This window comes from Anoplophora glabripennis, unplaced genomic scaffold (genome assembly GCF_000390285.2).
Source record: "Anoplophora glabripennis isolate ALB-LARVAE unplaced genomic scaffold, Agla_2.0 scaffold88, whole genome shotgun sequence".
NCBI classification, from domain to species: domain Eukaryota; kingdom Metazoa; phylum Arthropoda; class Insecta; order Coleoptera; family Cerambycidae; genus Anoplophora; species Anoplophora glabripennis.
Genome location: NW_019416799.1, coordinates 1,137,200 through 1,165,150, shown reverse-complemented (window position 1 = coordinate 1,165,150; position 27,951 = coordinate 1,137,200). Strand labels below are relative to the sequence as shown.

General features: G+C 33.8%; 1 protein-coding gene across 1 annotated transcript in view; it reads right to left on the bottom strand.

Moving 5' to 3' along the window:
- Positions 1–27,951, bottom strand: part of LOC108912020 — a 239,027-nt gene that overhangs the window by 37,708 nt on the left and 173,368 nt on the right. Inside the window, exons 2-3 of the mRNA XM_018717157.2 lie at positions 13,754–13,959; positions 462–597 (exon numbers count right to left, since the gene is read on the bottom strand). Of these exons, the coding sequence (XP_018572673.1) occupies positions 462–597; positions 13,754–13,959 (342 nt within the window). The remainder of the gene's footprint in view (positions 1–461; positions 598–13,753; positions 13,960–27,951) is intronic.

Sequence of the window (27,951 nt, the reverse complement as noted above, 5' to 3'; positions counted from 1 at the left end):
AAAATTTCAATTTAAAAATATGCTGTGCCTTTTCTCTAGGACCTTAAACTTCCGATGCAAGTTTGTGACATCAGTTAACTCAGTTCACTTTCTTCACCCCTTTAAATTTTTGACATAAGTTCATTAACACCCAAATTGACGGAGAGAAAAAATTCAAAATTTTTATTTGATTTTGGTTTTTTTAATCTCAAAATATCCCAAAGACACTCCCAAGAGTTCAAACCGCTGCGATTTTTCTTTCATTGTGATCCGAATAATTGGAATTGTCAATTGCCTTTTACGCATTCCTCAAGGATCAGTTTTTGGACCATTTCTTTTTCATAAGACGCTTTCATGATTTATTTACTCATATAGGATTTTTAATGTAACTAATAACCACTTTGGGACGGATAAACAGAAATTGCGATTAAAACATAACCGTATGCGGTCTGTAACTTTTATATTAAAAACAAAGAACTTACCAACAACCATCATGTGTTGATGATCAGTGACAGTTTCAAAGAAAGGGGCCTCCCCGGAAACCTCGCACCTGTACATCCCCGTCGAGGAAAGTTGCACCGAGGACAGAACCACCACGTTCTCCGTGGAATTATGCATCTGAAAAAGAAATATAGTGTAGCACAACTAAACTGTGTGTTTCAAAACTTTTAATTTGCTTATTTCCCTGTAAATTCCGCGACAGTTACGGGGCACATAGCGCGGAAACCGCCAGGGGAAAGTCGATATTCAATCTATATCCAATTTCTGTCAGTAGTTTGGCCCCTACAACCCGAAGGTGATACATCACGACTTCTTTTGTAAGAAAGTCTTCAGGGAAAATTGATTGTGTCGTGTTCTAATATAAGAACATTGTAGACGTGCCTCTTCTTAGGCGACAATTGCAGATGTCTGAGTTAGATGATCTGAGTTAGATACGACAGCTTTTTTATTCAAATATATTTGATAGGACTGCTAAGAGGCAAAACTAGAATATTCGGAGTAGTAGGCGCATACCAACATGTAATCGTTTGTTTTTAACTTACAAGCGTATGTATTTAAATGAAGGGGCGTCCAATCAGATCTCAGGATAGTAATTTTTTTTGGAAACAGCAAACTGCCAATAAACTTCCTGAAAATCCATTGCTTACAATGATCATCAGTCCGATGACCATTGTATTCCCCTAGTGTTCCCCAGGGATCAAATCTCGAGCCATTGTTGTTTTTATTATTCATAAATGACTTGTTTTGTAAGAGAATGTGAATATCTATTTATTGATGATGATCTCAAAACTAAAGATAATGATTATTTGGTAATTCAACAGTTGCAAAAAGTTGATATTGCAAGGAAAATTCAAGGAAAATATAGATCTTGATGCAGAATCCGCCTCACCTATTATCCAGTCGCTTTGTAGCGCGTGAAACAATGAAAGCAGAACCCGTTTCGCCCGATCATTTCTCCCATGAAGATATTTCACGTTTCGACATAACTTTAGCTTGTTTAAATATGTGCAGCGCTGTACACGTCCTTGGCTATTATGTAGCTTTGTCCTAAGCCTTCCCTAATCATTAGCTTAATCGGGAGTGGATTAAGTGGGCACCGTCGTACATCCAAAGTAGGTTAAAAGTTCATTTACAGTGGATGGGCGTCAGGGAGAGCTTCGCAGTTTGTTTGTTATCGAAGTAATGGGCTAGGTTATGACCTATTCTGTCTTCTAAATTAAATTTCGTGCTGCGGATGTGAACGGACTTCGGTACGGTTACTAATAAAAGCTAGAGGTTTTGGTAAGTTTATGAAAATGCGAAAATGCTGCATTTTAAGTTTAAAATAGAAAAAAAATTAAATTTTCCTTAAGTATTTTTTTAATTTATGAGCACTCTGCATATCTAATCTAAGATGTTTGTATTACAGTCTCATTTTCTCGAGGGACAGAACTTTTTATAAAGAGTGACATTTTTCGATACAGTCAAAAACAAAAGAGTTTCTCATCTTGTCAACTCCATCCGTGGACACACTGTATATACATTATTAATAAACTTTATTGTACTTAAATTCTCAAGTTTTTACTAAATTATTTTATTAAAAAAGTAAGAAAAATCAAAAAAATCTTATTTTTTGCTTTGTTTAAAATTTTTTATTAACGATTTTTTGCATAAAATTTTCCTTTTAATTTTTTAAATAAGCCATTTCGAAGAGAAATTCAATTCTCTACAAAAATTTTTCTATGAAATATATCGAAATTTTGCTTCGTTTTCGTGCTATATTTAAAAAACTGCAAAAGTGCTTTTTCACCCCTATCTTCAATTTCAACCCTCTAATTTAATTGCACCCCGCGTTTTTTTCATTTTTAATAACCATTCGAACAATAAGTCATGTAATGAAAATCCTTGAACGTCTTATTTCCTTCCTTTTTTGCAAAAATGAGAATTAAAACGTATAGGGATAAACGCGACGAAAATCGAAAAATTGGTTAAGTTTGAGCGGCCATATATCAGTCAATTTTCATCCAAAAATACTTTACAACCTCTCGTTTTGAAGGAAATTTTATCTACATTTTTTCCTATTAAGCAATGCCCATACCTATCTTTACTCAAAAAAAACTAGAGGCAAAAAAGTAAAACAAAATCAGAAAATCGAATTTTTTGCTTTTTTTCAAATCGTTTATTAACGATTTTTTTGCATAAAATTTTCCTTTTAAATTTTTTAAATAACGTATTTCGAGGGGAAATTAAATTCTCTAAATAATTTTTCCTATGAACTATAGCGAAATTTTGCTTAGTTTTCGAGCTACAATTAAAAAACTGAAAGGGGTGCATTTTCACCCCTATCTCCAATTTCCACCCTCTAATTTAATAGCACTCTGCGGTTTTTTCATCTAAAATGACCGATTGAACGATTCATGTAATAAAATTACTTGAACGTCATAGTTCCTTTAACCCTGTTTTTTGGATATAATCAATAGCCTATAATAGTAGATCTAACTCTTGATTTTCATTGCAAGCATATCCTAAAGAAACTATTTTCATCGAGTTTTTTTTTTATTCAAATATATCTTTCTCTTGTGTACAAAGCTCTGTGTTCCGCTGCACATAATCAATAAATCGATGGAACGGACGTCTGAAGGACTGACCACGATGCTATTACCCTAAAAACCGCTAAACCGAACTAGGAGAAACCTTCGATATCTTTCTCATTTTGAAGGATCCAGTCGGCGATGGGTCCTACCGCAATCTCTTCAGATGCCCTCACTAGTAGTCGACGGATTCGGACGATCTGAACCGTAAACTGGGTAAAGATTAAGAGCCTTTTGATATCGCAGATATGCCTTTTATTTAATTATTAAAACCTCGATGCCTATGAACGCGATGCTATTTAGATTTATTTTACCACGAAAATAATTATAAATTCCAATTTAGCACAACAATAGAGTGTCATTCTTTACGCCTAGACATTCGGTAACTATGTTTTCATTACACTTTCCAGAAATCTTAATTTCTATGTCACCGCCCACGGTAAACAAGTAAATAAATCACTCCTCGCTGAACGTTTTAGAAAAAGACTATTTCAAAGAGAACGGTGATGAGATTCCTTTTTAAAAACGTTACATTCAAATTTCCAAACCAGGAAATTAATATTCGCGTTGGGAGATAATGGATTTTCGTGCCCGAATTCAACGGGCGACCTCACGAACGTAATTAATATTTTTACGGATCTTTCTATTTTATGGTGTGCCATTTTGTTTATTGGCCAGGCGTGCTTTTAGCAGGGTTTTTGCACGCAGAAGTTTGCTCTCTCTTATGCGTTAATTAATTTTACTTTTCTACAATGTATATAACATACTGCAATGTTTTAAAGGCAGATTAGTTTACCATACGTAAAATTTCCAGCAATGGGAGCTCGTTATTTCTATTTGTTTGTATTCTAACTGTACGTTTATCAACTACCATTTGATTTAGCCAACTGATGGACTGAAAAAGATAAAGCCCACTTAAGTTGAGCTTGGCATACCTACAAACTTGCAAGTCATCGACAATGCCACAAGTACAATTCGTGAGCAAAAGTGCGCTCATCAAGAGATAAAATAAAAATAACATTAATGTCATACTTGAAACATTGGAAATTATAGTGACTATGACAATGGCAATGATGACGGTACCTTATGGCATCAGAAATTAGTTTTATTTCTTTTTCTTTGTTTTCTTCTCTGTTTCTTTCCTTGATAATTTTTGAAATATGCAAAATTTCGCTAATATAAGTTGATGTAACAGAATTTAAACAAAGAACATGCCCGTTATCATACAGGGTGGTACAATGGACGTTTACAAAAAAGTTAAAAAGGACAGGTGGGAATTACAATGACTGTAATCATCTCGTTCATGTAACCATTATGAGACATCTATCGCTTTCGGAATTCATGGAATAATAATTGCCTTCGCCGTATATACTTTGCATAATGGACAAAGCAGATAATGGTCAGCATAAATTGTTACAAATTAAAGCAATATATCATTTCAGAAAATATTCCCGTATAGATCGCGCACTTCTATTCTAAACAACAGCTTTTTTTCCAGATAAAAACAACAATCAATTCTGCGGCAGTCACAAATCCGGTAAAACATAAATTGGGGGTTTGCCGAATCATACAAACGGTACAACAAATAAGGGATTAAATGTCAACGGGTACGGTTCTATATGAATTCAGCCGATTTCGGTGCGGATTATGGGATTGTTCAATTATTATAATGACTGTTCAGCGATTGATTTAATTAAAATACGTTTTATTAGTAAATAAATAATTTATATTCATAAATAAATCAATTGTGTGAATGATTATAACTGAATGGCGCTAGTGCTTAACTCCTAGTAGTTATGTTATTATTTCAACATGGTGGCAAAAAAAATAACTAAATATTACCTATTTACATTATTTTGCTTGAGTTTATTTTATGGAAAAACCGACAGGATGTGTTGTGAACCATGTGAATTGTAAAAAGAACTCTCCAGGTTGAACTATCGAATAGATTTGAAATAAAAGCGGATTAAAATATTTAAAAGGATTCAGGATATTATCGTTTTTAAGCCTTCGACGGTACCCAACTAATCCCTATCAACTAAAAATTAAGAATAGATTTCCGGGGCAAATTTCTAATCTCATTTGTAAAAGCTTTTCCTTTAGCAGACATTTTTAAACAGTTTGCGTGTTGATAGATCCTTGAGATATAACAGAGGACATTCATGTCCTCCTGAGAAGAGTACATTCTGTTGTAAAGGTATGAAATTAGTTTAAATAAATTTAATTTCTTTTGGAAACAAGCTTGTACGGAAGGGGGAGCCCCTGTTTGCATTATTTAAAAATTTCAATATACAGCGTGTCCCAAAATGATAAACGATTTTTTAAAATCCGAACTGCAATAATATAGTTCTAGAATTTAAAGTGATGCTTGCAGAATTCATAGATTAAGGGATGTACAACCGTCTTGGCACCATGCTGCAAAAACTAAAACAACGTGAAAATGATTCCGGAACTGCTGCGGAGCACTATCCAGTAGCAGCGGCAATATCAATAGAATTCGCCCATTACAGGAGTTGTAATGTGGTTATACGGCGAAGAGCGTTATGAATATGATGCATCGTTGCCCCAAAGCTGAGATATTAGCGCAGTATTTCTCCGCCAAAAATCCCCTGTTATCATAATGTCTCTCGCAGGCGAGGAATGTCCTATTTAAAAGATTTGCGATTTAATTTTTTTGTGTAAACACCGCTCCTAGGGTATTTTTTGTCCGGCCGGCGTCAGGTTTCAATTTACCGCAACCGCTGGAGGTGGGGCCCTTAAGAGCGACCAATTTCTCGGGGAGACGCGCAGACATCAGCGATTCGCTCGTTAAACTGAACTAAATTGTTCTTTTCTCTTTCCGAATTCCAAAGCACCCATTCCGTTTGATATCCCTGAAACAGTAGGAGACTTTTCCGACGGAATTATTTTTATATAACAGCGGCGCGTACCAGGAAACGGAACCGAATCGAGCGTGGTGATGTTAATCTGGAATAAACTGTTATTTTCTCCCTCGCATCTCCCTCAGTGCGGCGGAATTTTACAACGCCAATATGTGCTGCTGACCTTTACGTTTCCACTTTTTTGAGTACATTGAAATTTAGCATATTTTAAAAATTTTAAATTATTATCGTAACAAATAATAATATATTTTTCATTAGAGTTATCTTATTTAACTAGCATTTTGTTTTAAAATATGTACCTATTTTATTATACAGGGTATAAGAAATTTGACTGCCATTACTTCAGCATGAAATAGAGTAATCAAAAATAAACAAAAAAATTGTATATTACAGGGGCGTAAGTAAGTTTTCAAAATACAGTGAGTATTAAGATTGGGGAGTTTCATCACAACCTGACAACAGCGCTTAACCTAACGCTATACAGCTGACGCATACCACGTGTGCACGCAACAGACTTGTCCTAAGGAAAAAATGTAAACAACTATTATTGTGAAACATTTAGTAAATTTCAAGACAATTGTTTTCCAGTTTTTAAATAAATAAAATAAAATGTATCGATTTTGTAGTACGAATATATTGTTGTGCTTAAATTTTGTGTCGAATTTTAGTAATTATGAATCTCTTAATGCAGGAACGTAACTTTTAATCAAATTGTGAATTTGAAAAATATGTAGAAGGAAATAGAAACAAGACAAGGAAATGGTGGTACGCAAAAAACACTCGGACACGGTCCAATTCCAGATACCAACTGAATTGCGTATTGCTTGAGACAGCTTAGTACCTCGTGTTGTCACATTGTCACATATTTTATTAAATACAAAAATGGTTATTTTTATTATTATTATTATTAATTAATAAAATTAATTTATGGCTTTAATTGATAAAATAATTTAACATACCTGATATTAAAACAACTATACAAAATTTTGTCCGCCGACGTGTAAACACATTTGGGGCAGACTTAGCCAGTTTCTACGAACTAACACAAATGTTGTCTTGCTTCACCATAACACAAATGTTGCCTTGCTTTACCATAAATTAAAACGATATCCATCAACTCCGAGTTTCTATACATGTAAACCATTTTTGACGCTTGAATAACTAATGTAAACACTATCGCAACACCGTTAATACTAAAATCAAATTTCAGTATTCGGAATCGCCTGAGGCCACGTGGAGAGACAGCGCTTTTCATACAGCGCACAACGCGAATGACGCTAGAGACTAGAGTAGCCCAGCAATGTAAGGGTTGTAAATACTACAATCCTTATAATTTCTTTTTAGGAAATTATAAGGATTTTATAAAAAAAAATTTATTATATGTGACTCCATTGTTTCATCTATTCCCAATTTTTTTGGATAAGTTGTGAGTCACCCTGTATAATTATTTTCTGTTAACATTAATACACACATATGTCGCTTTTAACACTCTTAAGAACGTACATTTTTTCGAAGTGTACATTTCTCAGCACACCCCATATCGTCTGTTCCTTTGCAACGCCCTGTATATATTTTAATCCATTTATAACCCTAACCCATCATCAGACAATTTAGCTCGATTTGCTGGAATTAATTATATTACATCGGGATTTTAATGCTTTAAAGTTTGGTAACTTGCAATACCCGTATAATTTACAGGTAATTAATTTATACTAATTAGTAACGAGGATATGAAATATTTACACCCAGTCGTCGAGGGTCCTCATCAACGTTGTAATGAATCATTGAGAAGCATTTTAATTACAGGACCGAAGTCGGAAATATTTCGTATCTAATATTCGTGAGAAATGAGTGTTTGATATAATTTTCCCTCATAATTAGGTTCGTCATTGTCCCCACAACAAGACACCTAGGTGTATAGAATGTGCTAATAATCTTATTTTGTATAAATTGATTTTATCTGCCAATGAAAATTAATGATCCCTTGCCATCTTTCTTATTCTGCACGAACCTAACTGGTAATACAATAAATACAATTTAAGTTTATATTTGAACATAAAATAATTCGTTGTTTTGAATAAATAACATTAATAACGCTTCCTCATTTCAGACGAGATAAATTCATTTTCAAAGTACTACATGAAAATATAATCCACATTCAACATACAGGTTAGTTAAACGTATGTGTGTGTGTGTATACATATCCATATGTTACATTTGTTCATTTACATATTTAATAAGGCATTTATTATGCCTGTATAAAAGCAGTGGCGTACTTGGCTTAATTTGAGGCGAACATTACAAAAGGCATTTTTGTTGTTTCCTCTAAAATTTGTTCACATGGAAGGTGAACCATTATGCATGCGCATTAATTAATTGCGAATTTGGCAAAATATATGTCGAAAAAATTATTTAGAACCTGCGATGGATTATGTACATATTTAAAAACAGTTGCCGTAATATTTCCGTCCATATGTATACACTGAAGGATGTGAACAGGACACAAAATTTATTGTTGAAATTAGAAATGATGTAAAATTGGTTTTTGTATTGCTTCAGGATGAAATAAAGGAATCAAACATTCAAATGAGATCTAAAAATGGTACTTCATCAACCCTGATTGATGACGCTTTTAAAGACATCATTTATGAGTTGTGGGGGCGTTACTCCAGGAAAAACAGTACTGTCATTTTGGACTGAAGATAATTCATCTTTACCCAAACAGCAAAGACTGCTGCTCGATATAGTAAATATAATTTTTTGTACAATTATCACGAATTTCAAAACGACAGATTATTTCTCTTTACTGACTCGACAAGTATAATGTTACTGAATTGTACGCACCATATGACTCTTTCAGGTGTGCCTCAGGGTTCATATCTTAGACCACCACTATATTCGAATTCTATGAACGATTTAATCGAAGAAATAAAGTGTGGCAAGTTAATATATGCCAATGATCTAAAATCTCCGAATATCTCCTCTAGTGAATGTATTATTACAAAATAATGTACATATAGTAAATTGGGTGTCAGTAACAAATTGAACCTTAAGGTTAACAAATTCAGCATCCTTAGTTTCGATTATACCCCACTGAAGAGGCTGGAAAAGTTCAATGATTTAGGAATAAATAAATGACTTGACTAACAGTTCTAGAACCCGTTACAGTAACAAACATAAATAAATTGAAGTTACTCTATTATACTTATCCAATCCATATTGGATAATGGTGCTTTGATTTGGTCGGCCTTACGTGACAGTTATACTGACACATAAGTAGTGTTGAGCTTGTCCAAAGAAGGCTTTGCATTTTTTAGCCCATAAGGAAGATCACCCTCCTAGGAGATGCTGTCATGAATTACTACCATCCAGATTCAGTGAAATAATGATGCAATAGAAGGCATCCCAGTACGATTATGTTTTCAAATAACGTTGTACCTAATCATACTCGTTGTTTGTTTTTGCTTCAAAATATTAACTGGATAATCTTTTTTTTACAGAATTTAGGCAATCATTGGTATTTTTTATAATCATGGCAATGGTGACTGCTATAGCAAAACTTATCTATTTTTAACTCAATTATATATTTTAGACTTAGCTCTTAATTGTTCTTATAAAAAATTACCTTAATAGTTTCATTCATAAAATTACCATTATACTTATATGCATTAAAATTTCACTCAAAACGGGTGGACAAAAATAAATACTTCACTGAGTACGATGTGTGTGAAATTTCACAATTTTTTTAAATTTTATATTTGTGTGTACTTTCTATTTTTATTGTTTTGAGGTTTATAGGTCTCATTTTTGTGGTAGCACTAATAAAAATAATTCATTAGAGAATTACAGCTAAAGTTATTGAAAAAACGACCTGCAAGCAGGGACGGGGACTCGCCCGGCGTGGAAAAATCCAATTGCGGCAATAAACTGGGTTGCGTGTTCGCCCGCAAGCCTCCACACTTGCCCAGGGAACGCCTGGGTTGTAAAAGACATCTCATTATGCGAGGCCCCGCTCAATGCAATTTTTCTTCTGCATGACGGGCTGCATGTATTGGCGGCATTTTAATTATATGGAAATGAATCACTTTCGGAATTCGTTATCTTCTAAAAGGGCCCTTTCTTGCACGCGGCCCCGCTAAATTTTGATTTATTTCACCGGGAAACTTTCAGCAAAACATAAAGATAATTTAGTGTTGAAGCAACAATCATATTCTCCTTATAACGCGGCTCGTTCATCGCTCATTTCGGGAGTACGCGGAGCTTAAAATTATTTTTTACCGCCCCCCCCCCGGCTGCGGAACGGGATTTGCGAAATAAATTACGGCCGCCCAGAATGAAATTGTCTTAACAATAAGTCCGGTGAATGATTTGCGAGTTATTTTTTGGCCTTACTTGTTCCCTTATTGCGGCGAGATTTATAGGTAAAAAATACATTAATCACCTTAAACGGCAATAAGAATTAAACAAGGGCTTTTAATGAGAAAGGAACAATCAAGTAATAGAAAACGGGTGGCAGAATAATGATAAATTACACCCCTGGTTATTTTTCGTACAGCTTATGAGACGCCATTTTGATGAAAAAGTGTCGGCTAAAATTAGGAATAATTTTCGGAAATTTATAACAAAGGGTTAATTTACAACTAACGTCCGTAAGGTAATCGTACATTCCAGAGTAGGACTTACAATAATGTACAGATTTAGTTTACTATATCGAGTAATCAGACAGATCTTATTCTGCAACTGGTACCCATATTTTTGTTATTTTTCATTGTTACTTGTTCCTCTCTTTACATTTCGAGATTATTTCGACGATTGGAGATAATTCAATATCACCAAATATTTTGGTATATTTCAAAGTATTTCCAGGTATTTTGAAATATTCTGAAGTTTTCGAGATATTTCCACGTACCTATTTGGAGATTTTGAGCAATATTATTTTAAGTATTTCGAAGTTTTCAAAGAAGTTCTTCGTTCTTAATTTTTGCATTATATAGGTAACTAGCCTGAATATAACTGCAATATATTCATCTATTGTTGATCGCGTCTTGTATGTATGCGAAAATCGAGCTGATAAAAAGTCGAAAAAACCATCCAGCGTTGTTGTTTGCCTAAGACTCTCAGATATATGTATTCCGCATTGCCCAGAATGACATGATACTATTAGAGATTCAGCAGAAATTTTATTGCTGACTGGAATGGATCGAATTGCCTCCATGTTTCCTCCCCTATAAACAGGAAACTTTGGAGTCGTGTTCACTGGCATATAAAGTTGAGGGTAAAATTGACCCAGAACTAAAACAATACCTAAGGAATCTAAATCAACCGTGACGCTTGTCGACGGCGAACTGGAAACTTCTGCTAAAGGACCATTCGACAGACAATTTGGATACAATCAATATCCGGCAGCGGTGCATTTCGTCACTGAAATATTTATTTTCGTTAATTATAGAACGTTTGCTTTATAAAAACCTGTAGCTATTTTCTCGACGATATTGGCAATTTAAATTATTTAACGAAATAGGCAACTGGCAAGATTCTCTAGGTCAGAATAAAAATAACTGCAACCCGCGCGAGAGCTGTGACGTCACACCGTACGTTGTAAGTTCTATCATATCGTTGCCTAACCTACTCAAACGTTGCAAAGTTTTGTTTTCAGTTTATTAAATATAAAAGTCTTGTGTGCTTAGGATATTTTGCATCAATTTTATGCAGCTGCTTAGTTTGTAGAAGAATCTATTTTTTGTTTTCAACTAACAATAATAATAATTTGTGGAATTGGCCATTACAATTCCTTTTTTATCATTAAATTTACAAGCCACAAAATATTACTAGCACAAAATATATGTAATGTAGGTGTCGATGTCGATAGAACGGTGTGACGTCACAATCGATGATAAACCGTTTTGCTGTACAAATTTTGAAATTTATACTAATTTTGACGTTTTTAGTATTCCATTTAATGCCACTTCTGAAGCGATTTTACACGATATTTTTAATTTATTTACTGACATTTATACTGACCGAAAATTGAACATTTTTCTTGTGAAATCGCCCTGTATTTTATTATAGATCGGAGGGTGCATTCTGTCACATATAAATATAAAGCATCCTGTCATGTAGAAAAATATCCCTGTGCCCGAATCTGTTCGAATAATTTCTGTAAAATGCACTGGAGAATAGGTATCTCCGCTTAGGTTTCCAGAGCTCGGTTAACGTCACTGAGAGAGAAATGGCAGAAACTTTTTTTACGTGGAGGAAAATTCTTAACCCCGTCAAGCCATTATATATCTCTTATCAGGAGAAAAGACTTTGAAACTCCAGTAAGTTGGAATTTTTCTTAAGCCGATGCCAATAAGTAGCCGACCCCGGAGCGTGAGAGATAAAAATTGACAGAGAAATTTGCAATAAAAAGGCTCACTGCAGTGAAAGAACTCAACGAATGTTCAGGAGTCGTTGATCACTGCGGAATAGTTGAACAACTATTAAGTCTTACATTTTAAAATTCTGTAATTTTTATATATACACGTGTTCGTAACTTTCCCTCACGAATTTTTGCTTTTCAAACGCAAACAGACAAATGTTCCACAAGGCAAGATGTTTAGCTTTAATATTGTACGATTTCTCGGTTTTTAACTCACGTCTCTTTTTTAAACGAGGGCAAATCAGTCAGACATCAACATAAAATGCCTTTTTTATAGTCGCGCTTCCTCCCAAATAGCGTTTAAAATAAACTGCGTACAGAGTAATACACAGAGAATGGAAACCGAGGAGAATTTATAAAACTTCTGAGAGCAATAAACAAAATACAAAACATATAAAGCACAACAACGATGCTTTTTTAACGGTTTCTAAGGTGGGTTGTCATTGTGTAACAGTTTTTAAGCAAATACTTAATTTTTTATGTTAAATGAAATATCACACCTTTAGAGATATTCAAAGGGGACGAGAACATAAAGAACATATTTATTTTTAAAGAATCTAAGGTTTAAAATTAGAATAACGTTACTCTTTAATTCTGTCAGATATCGATGAGTGTCATTCCACAGTTCAGTGTGATTTGAGCACCCTAAAGATTCTTTTTTGCTCGTTTTTCATGACAATGGACAGAAAGGTAACTTATTGCAACTGTTCTTATACTATACATGCTTTTGTGTAAGGCTATACTGACACTTTTATTCGAGATCATCCTGTACATTTACAATTTTTAGAATATCAGTGACGTCGGTATATACTTGCGTACGTCAATATCAGGACAATGTCACTGATTCACAGCAGTTCGATTTGTTTGTGAAACAACAGCGGTATTGATACAAGTTTGATAAATCTCAATAAGCTAACGTATATACAAACTAAATCTGTTTGCTTCTCTTGCCATGTGGGAATGGTGTAAACATTTGATTTGAATACTCGTGCAAATACCTGCAATGCGTGGTGCTATAATAAGAAATTTAATTAATCGTTACCTAATTTACTAACACAATGCAAGTGTTAGTATGTTCTGCTGAAAACGTGATTCACCCTATTACCCGTTTTTGTAGGTCTTCCCGTCCTTAAGCTTTGGACAAAATGTAACAAAGTTAGTGGGAACTAGGATTGCCTCCACATACAGGCGAGATGCTCGTGCAACATTTTGACGACATTCCACACCAAATCAAGAACTCGAAAAACCTAAGTCAAAAGTGAAGACTGTTGCTTTTACAATTCCAAGGGCATTGTCCACAAAGAGTTCGTTTTTTTAACTAATTTATTATTACGCAGCTTGACAACGTGGAAAAAACTATCAACCCCAAAACCCACTTATTAATAAACATGCCGACTTACGTCTACGGTAACTCCTGGTAGTGGAAAGGCCTGTGTGGGCGGCATGTCTCGGGGGACATACCGATAAAATTCATTGCCATCTTTGTACCACTTGACGCTGTACAGTGTCTCTCCATCCAAATCGAAGTGGCACTCCAGTTTGGCACTCTGATCCCTGACAGAGTGACTCGGTATCCTGAGCTCCACCAGGTGCAAGGACATCCCACCTACAACAACAGACACAGTTAAATAAAATAAGTTTTGATAAAAAAAAAGCTGACTGTTTATTTAGTCATTAAGACTCTTGATACAGTAAATGTAGACAAAACGCTGTAGTCGCAGAATGGAGTCCTGCAGGATTTGTATTACTCGTCCAAAGAACACGTGATTATGGACAACTACAAACTCAAGTGACAACACTTACTATGAGGTGTATTTAAGGTCAATACTTTTGGTTTAAGATAACAAGATGCATCTGTAAAGATAATTTCCAAATTTATACACACTCTGCATAATACGAATGTTCTGAAAACAATCTAGGGGCCATCTGAATTAAAATACTAAAAAATAATATTGCAGATAGAGAAATACTCGTAAAAAGGTAGACCAAATCTTTGCTGCTACACAAAATCATTAATATACTCTGTCAAATTTAAACGGTATAAAAATCAATGAAATAAGATCCTATAAACAAAAATGCTCAGTTGTCTCGGCCGTCTCAGTTGACACAGGGTATCACAATTTTAAACAATATCGCATTATTTAAATATCTCTTAAGATGCTTTACTAGATTTATGTAACTTAGTCTAATGGCAACTAAAATATGTTGTGTCTAAAATACTAAAATTAATAAATTTTAATTCTTTTCTATGATTACTTTGATATTAATTTTGATAGGCTCCAAATTCGAATATGATACTACTGGAAAGACTGTCTGTTTTCAGCTATAACAATTAGTTTGACCACTTTGTTTTAATATAAGAATATTTTTTTAATTACTGGTATAACTGGTCTTAGTAGTCTATGAATGTGAAACTTTTATTTTCTTTGTTTCTCATGGCAACCTATGACTTTCGTATCTCCTTAGGAGGCTACGGCCACGCTTTTGCTGCGAGTTTGGCAACGTTATACTTATCATCGCATTTAACACTTGCCAATTTCGAAATTCAATTAAGAGCTCTAATTTGCCTCAGTTCAATGCGGCGATATGGAGAGTGTTCGACTTGTTACACCACCACGTCTGGATGCACCCGAACATGACTTTGAATACAAAGCAGTGGTAAGTTCATGGAGTTCGTAGGAGCCATTACCATATATCTGTTTTTCACAAGTGCATTTACGACTTACGACATTTATCTGCGATAATTAATAGTTTGTAAGCGTCCGCGCGAGTCATAATAGGAATAAAGTTATTGTACCGTGCATTGAAATTCAATCATTTTAGTAGTTGAAATATATTTGATTTTTTCTACTTTATCGGCAAATTTGACCGCTTGTCAATCATACAGGATGTTCCTTAATTCGACTGCCAAACTTCTACAGGGTGTTTCTTGGTAGAAATCAACAGAAAAAGGACAAATAAACTATGGATCAATTCTGATCCTTTGTAAAACTATAGCAGCTTAAAGATGACCTGCCAGCAGTATTTTTTCTTAAATATCTTCACATACATACACTTTATAGGTGATATCACAAAATATTTGTGTTTGCCCTACTTCAAAATATAAGAGAAACATTATTTATTTTCACATTTCAAGCATTTTGCGACATCTAGAGCAATCTAGTACGTAAAGATTCTTCTCCACAGAAGTTTTGTCGCGACATGTTTGCTGCGGTTGAAGTACGGAGTTGTATACAAATATTTAGTTAGTTAGGAAGGTACACGAAACGGAGCAATAATTATTACGTAAGACTGCCGACTCTGAAATCTGAGTAGATCCTAGGGGACATCATAAATGTCCCCTGACATCCTTGAGGAACGTTCATAAAATTTGTATTGATGCCCGTGGGCCCGACCTTTAAGGGACTACAAGTAATGCTTGCAAATACGGAAGTAACGTCGGTCATTAAACTTTATCTTTCCTCGGTTGGTGCTTCAGAAATGTAAATGGCGCAAAAAGAACATCGTTCGAGACGTCAATGAAAATATTGTTAGCGACAGAATATTTAGTTATGATGAAGAAAGTAGATACTATACTATTAACTTAAAGAATAACATATCTAGAATATCAATAATTATTGCTCAAACCGGAACAGGGAACATTTTTCTTTATATCCGTTTCTATACAGTGGTATGGTCTTTCTGATCTCAGTTGAAAAGCCAAGTGGTTGACAAATTTCCTAGCAGTGCAGTGCAGCAATGCGGAATTTGGTGTGATTCAGGTAATGTTAGTTTATTATAAGCACCTTCTATTGATCATTCATATTACAATTGCGAAAGGGAGAAATAAGAGGGATATTTTGTTTACTAATATTATTACAATATGGAATTTTGGAGACCTATTGAAACGAAACAAAACGAAATTTACCATCAATATAATAAAATTGTTTCAGGGCATAAATAATTAAAATATGTTGACCAAATGAACACAGAGGGTGTTTGTAAATAAGTGCGAAATATTTTAGTGAGGGGGTGGTTGCCGAAGTTATTTTGTGAAAAAAAGTTCATATCAACGTAGGTCGAAATATGCTTCGTTTCCGAAATACAGTGTTTAAATTTTAATTTTTTATTTATTTTTATTAATTATTTCAAAGAGTTTTAAAGATATTGACCCGAAATTTGAAAAATACTTTGGAAGGTAAATGTGCATTTTATGGGGTGATCCAAATGTTTCTACTTGCACCAGTGGCGTTCGTGCGAGAATGTCACAACTTTTTTAATAAAAAAAATGTTACGCCACTGACTTTTCCCGTTTTGCTATTTTTATTTTCAGAAATTCGCCATCAATTCTGAATAGAAATTTTCTACACATTATATAGGTACAAATTATTACAATTTTTTACCTTTAGAAGAAAACTTTTTAGGGACGCCTATGGACCTCGACTTCGGAAAGACTATACTACAATTTGAATATAACGGTACGATTAGAGTACATATAACTTAATTCATAAAACTGGTTTATGGACGCTGATGTAGACTGCAGAAAGAGGGAGACTATATGAAAAATGGTATAAAGGGATGTACAGACGTTAATGTTTATTGGATTACCCTGTTTTGCAACTATCTTTATGTAAATGTTAAACACGGCTCTAACAAAGTTTTGCTTTAGTTAAAATGTAATTGCATAAATTATATTGACTCGGCTGTAGAAGCGCTGAAAACAGGGATAAGAATTCATTAGAGTATTCAATTTACTACAACTAGTAAACGAGTAATTATTACGTGTAAGCTTTTAAAACTTGCAGTCCCCCGAGATCCCAACTCGAAATGCACTTCCCTAAAAACGTGCTTTACTTTTCCGCATAATTCTATTGATCTTGCGCCGTAAACTTTGAATTCACGGGAGGTAGGAGCCCTAGGAAGTTATAAGCATTTCTCCCGGGCACATCTCTCCGCATCTCGTTTATTTTTAAAGTGTTTTTAGACCGCTCCTCCACAAAGAAGGTGCAGCGCGCAATTTTATAATGAAAAAGTATCACCTACAAAATATAATTATACTCAAAACACTTTGGATAAAAACCTCTGGCGAAAGGACTGTCGCAAATTATATTTCTCCCATGTTGCTTTAAAACTCCTGCGAACGAGTGTAGAGAATTATGGTGTGTAGTACTTTTTTATTAAAATTCCGAATTTAATTCATTTTATGGAGACGTTAATCATTTTATTGCGATAGATGGAGAATGTCAAGTTATTAGCCCAGGGATATGAGGAAAATGCCGTGACTGTTGAGTCGCCAAGGATCTGTAAAGTTTTTCATAAAATTTGGGTGAATTTTAGTATAATATATGCAAAACCCGCACACCATCAGGTGAGGTTTTTTAATAATTAACCATAAAAGGTCTAAAATAACACAAAATATCACTTTTTTGCCTACCAGAAAAAAACGATAAATTTTATTATAATGTGAAAGTAACCAACTTGTAGGGAGTAAAAAACCTCAAAATGGCGGTTTTTAAAATCCGATACGATAATTTGTTGCTCGGGAAATTGCAAAAAACTGTCAAAATTCGATTATTACTAAATAAACAATAAGTTTACCTACCTACGACTTTGATATTGCATAAATAGTTGGCTTTTATAGTCCTTAATATGTGATTAAAATTTGAGACCGATTCATCCAATAGTTTTTGCAAAATTCTAAATGTTTATCCCAGCGGCATTATTTTTGCAATAACTTGACATGCAAAATTACCAAGATATTTTAATTCTGCGGTTGTCATATGAAAGAGAAAAACTTCTTTTATTGGAAGAAATTATTTTATTGCAAAAAAAATTATTTTTTACCACTGCAAAAACGTACCACAAAAACACTGTCTTTTTTGTCTCATAAACAATTAAAATAAATTTGATCCTATTATATTTAGAGAGATTATTTTTCCATATTCGTAAAGCTGGTATTTTTACACAATTTTTTTTTAAATTGCTCTAACTACTTTGTTTATAACAATTAAGACTTCTAATAAGTGCAATTTCGAAGATAAGTAGCTAAAGTTTCTATGTGCAATTTTTGAGGACGTTAGCTTTGTAACAGCATCTCTGAGAATGCTCCAAATAATGTCTTTGATACAAGATGACTGTGAGTCAGTGGAGGGGGAACCTACAAATCCACGAGCAACTTGATAGAGCAAGTTATCTCTGGAATTTGTTGACCGATTTTGATGTTTGTTTTTTTAATTTGGAGTACCTTCTTTCTTGCTTACATCACAAATATGCATTTTGTTAATAAAAAAAAAAATTTCTAGTAATTTGTTTAAACATTAATAAAAAATTTTTTTGCAAAATATCAACCTCTTTTGTAATTTTTTGTAATAGAACATTATAGGAATTATTAAATATCATTTTTTAATAAATTAATATTGCAATTAACGAAGTATTTCGTTTTAAACTTTTACCAAAAAAAAAACTTAATTATTAATATTTTCGGAGTTATTTTGATGGGAAGTTATAGATATAGGTTCAATTTTTTTCTTATTAATAAATTAACATTTAAAATAATTGAATAACTGATGCAAAAGTGCCCCTCCATAAAAGCTGCAGAGCCAATAAAAAATGATTACAGGAATATAGCAGAATCAAACAACTAAATTCAAATTTTTATTAATATTTGGTGAAATGAATCTTGAATTATTATTATTTTTATTATTACTATAACCAAAACCAAACTATACTAAAATAACAGTAATCATGCAGGTCCCATAAATTATGTAATCGGCACCTCTGAAATAATGGCAGCTCATATTCACGCTTGTGGATCTAAACAGCGGAATAAGCCGAAGCAGCTCAGTCGGGTTTGCTTCCGATGCTGCCGAAAGCTCGCCAAATAGCTGCATCACTGTCTCGAATGATATGAAGAAAGCTACGATAGATCCGCAGAGAAACATTTGCAAACTTTAGTCAAATGATTGTATATACATACTTATTTTAAGAATATATTTATTTGGACATAAACATTTCTCAGTAATAAAAATTATTTTGTTTCAAATTCACAACACCTAGTACAACAGCTAGGATCGTTTAACCAACCAGACATAGGTCGGTTTGGGACTTATTGATGGTCCTCATCATTATCTCTTTAGAACGATCCAGCTGCTTTATTGTCGTTACCACAAGGAGATGTGTAGACACAGACCGTAAGTGGCTCCATCTATCGTGCTACTTACCATCTACACCATTATGTGACCTGCTACAATTTTCTTTCAAGAAAACATAAGTTTGATTGATACTAAATTTTAATTATACATATATATTTTAAGGAACTGATAGTTTTAAAACAAATATTTTTGCAGGTAATGATGAACTGTAAGAGATATTGTTGCTTAAATCCGAGATCTGATCATTTGATCCAAATACTTTTTTTTCAGTGTATCTAAACAAATAAATAATATACTTGCTGCATACAGTGAATATTAGGGTCTACGAGATTTAAAAAATGATGGCAACGAAATATGGAAAACCATATAAGACTGCGTAAACTAGATTCCAATGCAAGACAAACTTCGTTGTCAAGAGTATGCAGCCAACACTGCAAGTATGATCGATGGAAGACTAAAATGCCTGGGAATATTTAATTTGACTGTAATACCTGAAAATTTCTTGGAAATCACAGTCTGATAAATGCAATATCGTTTATTTTTAGGAAACGGCAACAGAAACACTAATGGCATTTTAATTACATCCCGAATATTGATATTTATTGTTTTAAATTCCACACTGATGAAGGTGTTTATTAGGGGGAAAATAATTAGCGATAAAGAACACGCTAAACAATCATAAGCGTGACTTATAGGTTGCGGGATTCATATGCAGTAAGGATCCGGTCGGGTTACAAGAAAAATGGGGAAGTGTGTTTACTCTCAGTCGGTATACTTATTAAGGAAGTCGGTCAGGTTTTGTTTCATTACGATTTCTTGTTTGCTCAGTTCTTTGGATCGTAACTCTGTTTGTTTAATAAAGCCGTGAGATCGGTATTGGAAAGAAACACGAATTGTGTCGGGGGAAAATAAGTAAAAAACTGGTACAAATATTAAAGATATGTATGTAAAAATATATAAGATATCTGTAAAGTTGGAGATTGTTTTTAAAGAAATAAGTAAAAAAATATTTATAAAAAAGAATACACTTCTTCTTCGACCAATGTGAGTTTTATAAACCGATTGCTGTTCTCATAAATTCAAAACAGTAGTAATAATTAAAAAACATAAAGCCCTGTATTGAAATGTGCCGATTGAAGGAAACTAGTTAAAATTCTAATTAAACTTTTAACACGTTTAAAAATTCATATAAATATCAATAACATGCGCAAAATCTATTCCATATGCAAAAATTAATATCCATCGCAACACAAAAATACAATGCCACAAAAATTTCCGGTTGGGGATAGGGTACTGGGAGACTGTAGGAGTGCAGTGAAGTGTGAATAAAGATAAAGAATATGGAATAAATAAAACAAAATAAATGTAAAGCGAGAGACATGACGTTTCCACAAAGGAGACTTTATTTGGTTTCATTTAGTTTTCTTGATATCTCTGCGAGGAAAAATGTCCCGTTGCCCTGAAAGGGCTTAGCAGTAGTTTCATTTTCAGGAGACAACTGAAAGAATTCCTTCTCTGGGAGATATTAAGTAAGAAGTAAGGATCTGTATTACACCAAAACATTTAAATATAATTTCAAATAATACATTCACTTACAAACGTACTGATGCTTTTTTAACATTTAAATAATTTTTTCTCTTTGAGGATATAAAATACCGAGATTGAAGCTGTAAAACTTTTTAGTTTAAATTTATGCAAACTTAATTATTGTACCTTTGAATATACACCTCTGCTCTATCACTACACTGCTTCATATGAATTTTCCATTGGTCGAAACAATGCTGGAAATCTTTTTCTGTGGGCTCGTTTAAGACTCATGTCGCTTTTTCTTTCATATTCACAGCTTCAATGGTGTGAAATCTTGTTTCTATTAATACAGATTTGACCTTCAGGAACAGATAAAAGTCGCACAGTACCAGATCAGGCGAATAAGGAGGCTGGTCTAACACTGGGACGTAATACTTGGCTAAAAACATCTGAACAAAGTGTGAGCCGGTCATTGTCCTGATGAAGAATCCGGGATTTTAAGGCAATGACATTCATTCATTTATAAATCAATAGTGTTAGTCAAAACATTCGTATTTTCTTGAATGTAAATAAATGTCATCCACAATCACAATCAGCTTTTAGATAAATGCTTTTGAACTAACTTCCTTCAGTTTTTTTTTACAATTTTCTCTGGTGGGCACACTTTAAATATATTCTTTTTATTATTATGCAAATATTAAGTAAACTGCGTAGGTGTAATCCCCCATACGCACCCCACGGGTGCGTATGGGGTCTTTCTACGTAAATATTGAGCTCAGGTTATTATTTTGTATCTTTGGGAGAAGTATCTCGCAGTGATTGATCTGGGATTGTTATATAACTAATAATTTGTATCTCAGTTCAATAATTTATAAACTGTAAAATTAATAGCTTGAATTTTTTTTCCTTTGCATTGTCAGAACCACACAAAGCGTTTTTAAAATTATCTTAGGGTCATCAATTTCCCACTGTTATAGGAAACTGATAAATATCAATGAACTAACACAAATCCAGCCGTAATTGCTGCACAACTGTTTTTCTTTTCTGTTTCCGAATGATTACATTCTAAATATTTTATTAACTTCGATTGCTTTACAATGTTTTAATGATCCTAGTAGGCGATTAAATTTTTATCCTATTTGTACAGAAAACGTGTGTTTCATAAGCTTAAAATACTTTTAATATACAGACTTAATTTAATAGCAAAAATTGAAAACATAGAAATAAGTTTCATCAATCTACTTTCTAAAATAGATAGGAACCTAAGTATGAAAATAATTACTAACTTATTGTGTGGGAGGGGTATGGCTTATTAATATTAATAGTTCGCTTCAGCAGTATTAAAAATAAAGAAAGAACAATAAAAAAGAGCATTGCAATCGTTACCGTTTGACTTTACTGGTTCCTATTGGTATTCTATTCGGAACTATAGTTCTCGCCAGGTTCTGCCTCTCTAAGTAAAAATCTCCAGAGGACTCCGAATGTGTGTGGCAGCAAAAGTGTGTCGACTTTATTGTGTCCGCATTTTATTGATCACTAAAGTGTTCACAACAATGCTTTGCACCAATTAGGAAACTCTTTCTGCGAATAGCTGTTTCGCACACACTAGGGGGCAGAATCACGGCAAAAGATTGATCTTGTAAAACTCGCGGAACAGTGTTAAGTAGAAAATTGCTACATTTATACAGGGTGTGACTGAAAACGTGTAACAAATTTACAGAGTATGTAAGTGATTCAAAATTAACCAACTTTTAATCAGAAACTGAAGTTAGGAATTTAATTGTAAAATTGCATTAATTTCCCTGTGTGTAGATATTGATTGTAGAACTCAAATGGAAAATATAATTAAATTTTATTGCAATAATTACGTTTGATAATCACTTTCTGGTTATTTATCCTCCTTACAGATAGATTGATTAAAATCATTAGTAACAAATCCTTGATGAGAAAGTTGTAAAACATTCCTGTCTTAATTAATTCTCTGTATTCACTTTTTCAAGTTTAAATCTATTGAAATCTATCCCCACAAAAAATACCTAAGCAACGACTGTGTAATTGTTTCAGCTTTCGCTCAAATTTTTGTCCGGAGATTAATAAACGTCTACAAAAATGTTCATTCGACGGGAGAAAATCCCCGCCTGCAAACCTCCTCGTTTCAAAACAAACAAACTGTAAATAAGAAGCGAGTAAACTGAATTTGAAATAGTAAATCCAAGTTTAGCTTTTTATGGGACGAATCAACATATTTTAAGACAAGCCAAGCCGATTTTCGAGAAGATAGATCTGTATTGAATGGGAAATATTCATGCTGAAAATAAGGTTACACAGAGCGAGTCCCTCTTTAATCTCCTTTAAAGAAACCTTTTTGTCCTGTATCAGGTTCAGACTTTATAAATTTTAGAAGGTCTACAAGAAGTATCGAGCTTCTTTGTCCAACCGGATACAACGTACGTTGCTATGTTAAATAACCTCACTTATTTTGTGTGAAGTTTGTTCCTCCCTTGCCTGCCATTCGGATGGATAGCGAATAAAATCGGCATGGGTTTCTTTTCAGTTTGAAATTATTTTTTAAAGGAATTACCATTTCTCTTAGTGTTATTTATTATGAAATACTTTGTTACAGCAACAGATTTATAAGTAAATCTGGGAAACTTTAAATTTATAAAGTTGTGATTTGAACCTTATGCCCAGCATTGTATCCAAATGGGTATGGAAACGATTTTGAGCAGGTCTAAGAACAATGCTAAAACAATTTGAGGAAAATTGTACGCCTCTGGCAATTTGTGCGCCTTTCATTTAATGAATTAAGCCTTGCTCATCGTAAATAGTATCAATAGGGTAGTTATAATCATTGTCATGTCACCGCAGAAGACACAATGAAGCGTCAGTCAATGGAGACAGCCTAGAAAGAATTACGTACTGGGTACGCATCAACAATACAAAATGTAAACACAACAAAGGCAAGGGCAGAAGCACCGTCGTCAATAAGGAAGTAATTACGTTGGAAACATGCCCAGTACGTGAAAGTTTTACTCTAAAGGTTTTCCACTTAAATGGAAATCGAGAGTGAGTTTTGTTTGTTTCGTCTGTCTGTATTTTTTCTAGGAATGTATAAACATGATTTTACGCTTAAGGTTTTGTTCGTTTTATTGTATATTGTACCAATGGAGCGTTTAATAATTAAATTCCTTGTGGGCGTTATTGCGACATAACATGGGATCCGTTACGAAACACGATATTGTTTTTCAGGAAAACGATTGTGAAAAAACCCTCATTATTTTTTATATTGCTTAATTTTTAAAAAGGTGCTGGTATAGATCAATGCTGTTTATTTTATTTCCTTTAAATTAAAAACTTTTTGTGTAATCTCTATAGAATACTGGATGTTTAAATTTTTTAAGCTTTCATTCACCTGCTACCTAAAATAAACTTCCCATTTACATTCCAATAGACTTGTTTTGCGGTTCATGTTAGGTATGACTCAAAGCCTCCATTTCATTGTTTTAACTTTAATAAAGCAAAGCACCGTATACTGGATATATACGAGTTCTACTTTACATCCGAGAGTATAAACGAGGAGCTTTCCATTCAATATGCTGCGCGATGCAGACTCACATCAGATGCCAGAGTAACGGCTTCCAGATATAAAGCAAATTGATCCCTGTTCGCGACTATCATTTTTATTGTTCGCGTTCCCAAATGAAGTTTCGGTTAATAAGAGTTAAAAATGGTACGGGTCAATTTTTCATGCTTCCTTACTTGAGAAATGATTTCCTTTTGACATTGCGATTATTTAGTAGGTTCATACTATTGTCATTAATAAAGCAGAAGAATACGTTTTAACTAAGACATCTATATTTTTTCTTTAAATGCAGTTATACAAAAATCTAAAGACACTGCACTGCATACAAATACAGCATTTCTTTGTCTTGGTAGGCCTCATGGCTAACACGACTTCATATTGAAATTCTCCAACGCTTCTAATTGTAGACAAATATTTTTCGTCAGTGTCCAGTCTTCCACCCTTCGTCCCTTGAAAAATCCCCACACATTTAAATTCTCCCTGGGCAGTATTAAAGCGAGGGGTATCTCGTACGGGAGCAGTTAATCGCCAACACGTTCGTTCTGTTGGGAGACCGTTTCTGACTGGAGCTGAGGATTGCGTGCGTCGACATAAATACTTGTTGATGAGTTGCGGTGATGCCTGGACACTATTAATCCGTAAAGTGCTGCACCATGTAAATTCTTTAATTTGTTTTGCAAATGACCTGCGAAATTCCGCGCCGAACAAGATACCACGGGAATATTTAACAGCTGGGGCGGGAATTTGTAGCGGAAAGTTCACCGAAATTCGATGCGGCTAAAAATAGCCTTCCGAACAAAACAACAGAATTAGTCACCAAAGCGCGGGTTCTAAAAAAGCAGAAGAAGCATTCGAAAGTTAGGTGAAATAATATATACCGGCATTTTACAAATTGCTTGATTCAAATCAAGTTGTAGCGGGCTAAGTCATATAATAATAGCAAAAGCTTCTGAAGAAGCTTGACTTCAACTCAAGTCAAATAGTTTCTAAAAACATCATGCTACTGGACAATCTAGCAATATTATTCCTTTCCAAAGACATTCTAGTACCCTAAAACAAATAATTTAAAAGACAATCACTAACAGAGGCCCCAGAATTGATCCCTGAAGTACACCACATTTATAATACGCATTATTGAGTTTTTTAACAACCATGCTCTGTGTTCATATGTATAATCGATAGTTTCAATAAAATTATATAAGAAACTGTCACTTTTGACGCGATAATAATCTTCAAAAGACGAGAGGAGGATTTGATTCAATAAAATGTTAATACATTTCCTACAGTCGCTGGTGAAAATAAAAATAACGGCTTCAGGGAACACAATACAGAGAAACAACCGACTCGGTACAAAAAGATTTTTTTTATACCAACTAAAGTGGGGAAATCCTGCGTTACCCGATCCAACTTGCCGTAATTACATCATTCGAGAAAAAAGAAAGTTACAAAATACTTTCTTGTCTTCTATAAGAAGTATCAATCCTGCGATCTGTGCCACAAGCACAAAAAGTGAAAAGCCACTCCTGAGAGATTAGCGGAAAATCCTGACAAAGCAGCAGAAAAATAACAACTAAACGAGCTTCGTCCCTTCCCTGTTCTACATAAATATTCCATTAAAGTATATTTTAAATACTTAAACCTTCATATAATTTAATTCTATCCAGCGTCTGAATCTAACAGTTCTTTTTAAATTCTCTGTGTTTCCTCTCCAGCTTTCAGAAGCCTGAGGATGGTTCGATATAATAAGAAACATGCACAAGTGAATGCTATTTCAGCATATCTTATGGGTCTGCCCTTTTTTTCTAGACACAATATAAAATTTCCACAAACAAGTAACTTTAGTATAACATTTATTGCTGTTACAATCCTGAATTTATTTGGCAGACGCAAAGGGATAATTTATTAATGTGACTACTTATTTTTAACTTAATCAGTAAAAATGCCCTTGAATAATAATTTTCGGGGAAAATATATTTCATGTATATATTTCCCTGAAATCAGGTGTATAATGTCTTTGACAAATATCCAGTCTGAATTAACTCTTTTTGGTGTGTAACGGAATGAGTTCTACTAAAAATCACGCGAATAAGTTAACCTTTATGTTTCCACTAAAAATAGCTACCCTGGAAAGTGAGTGGCTTCGAAATATTACAATATATTCAATCAAGCGAAAAAATATACACAACGACTTAAGTGTGGGGTATACAAATTACTAGAAGCTTCTGAGTTACATTAACAAATAAATATCTCATTGGGACTCAGCCAAAAATATATCCATTTATTTTTTAAATGTCATTCTTTGAAGAATTTTATTGAAAATATATCCTTTATTTTTTTACCTTTCAACAATTAGCCATAGAGAAACTGATTAGTATAATTCATTCTAGCTCGGAGAAAGACAATTTTTATACCCTCAGTTTGCTTTAATCCTTGTTAACAAGTTGCGTTTCTAAGCTTTTACAACTCAAAGCTCTGATTTAATTATATCGTATCTTACCAGCAGACATCAATGTGTAACACAGAATAATTCTAAACCAACTTGTCTCGCTCTCGATGCAGGAGTGCCACAGGGACATGTATTTGGAGCTGTACTAATCTGAATGAAAGATTTATCCAATGCTGTGTGCTAACGATGTGTTGAAGGGCAACACAAACCAGCAGGATCAACGATGCAGGACTGATTTCTCTAGAATAGAACTATAATACTTAGTTTTCTGCAAGGTCCCATACATAAACTAGAAATAAGATAGGGCCCAGCACAGAACCCTGAGGCTTACCACTTATAATGGGGTGTTAAATTGTATAATGCACTAACAATAAGCCATAAAATCCTACTATTTTTATTAAGCCGCATTACAGCGTAGATCAATTCTTAAATAATAATACAAATTTAACATGAAAATTATTTTCTGTCGGTAGTTTATGTTTGAAATTATTTCGTTGTAATTACATTATGTCAGTCTCTTTATACTAAGTACATATGTACTTTATTTTCTCCAATAAACAAATAAACAAACGGTAATGACATTCGTAGAGTATTTAATAAAATTGTTTGCTGTAAATAATTTTTAATCTCGATATACTTATTACATTTTGGCTTATTTTATGTTAGATTGGTTTTTGAGTTATAAGAAATATTGGAATGAGAGTTTCATGAAAATTACCCCTATGAGGCACGCTCCGGAAGCCAAAATGCGGTTACCATTGTTTAATCCTACATCGGATGCATGACTCAGTCGTGTCCTGTGAGTCAGGACCTCCATAACGCAAATACGTGGTTTAGATAGAGGGTGGAACGGGACTATTTAGGGGGTTGGATCTGATAAGCTAAAAATGACACGAGGTTAAATGTGACACA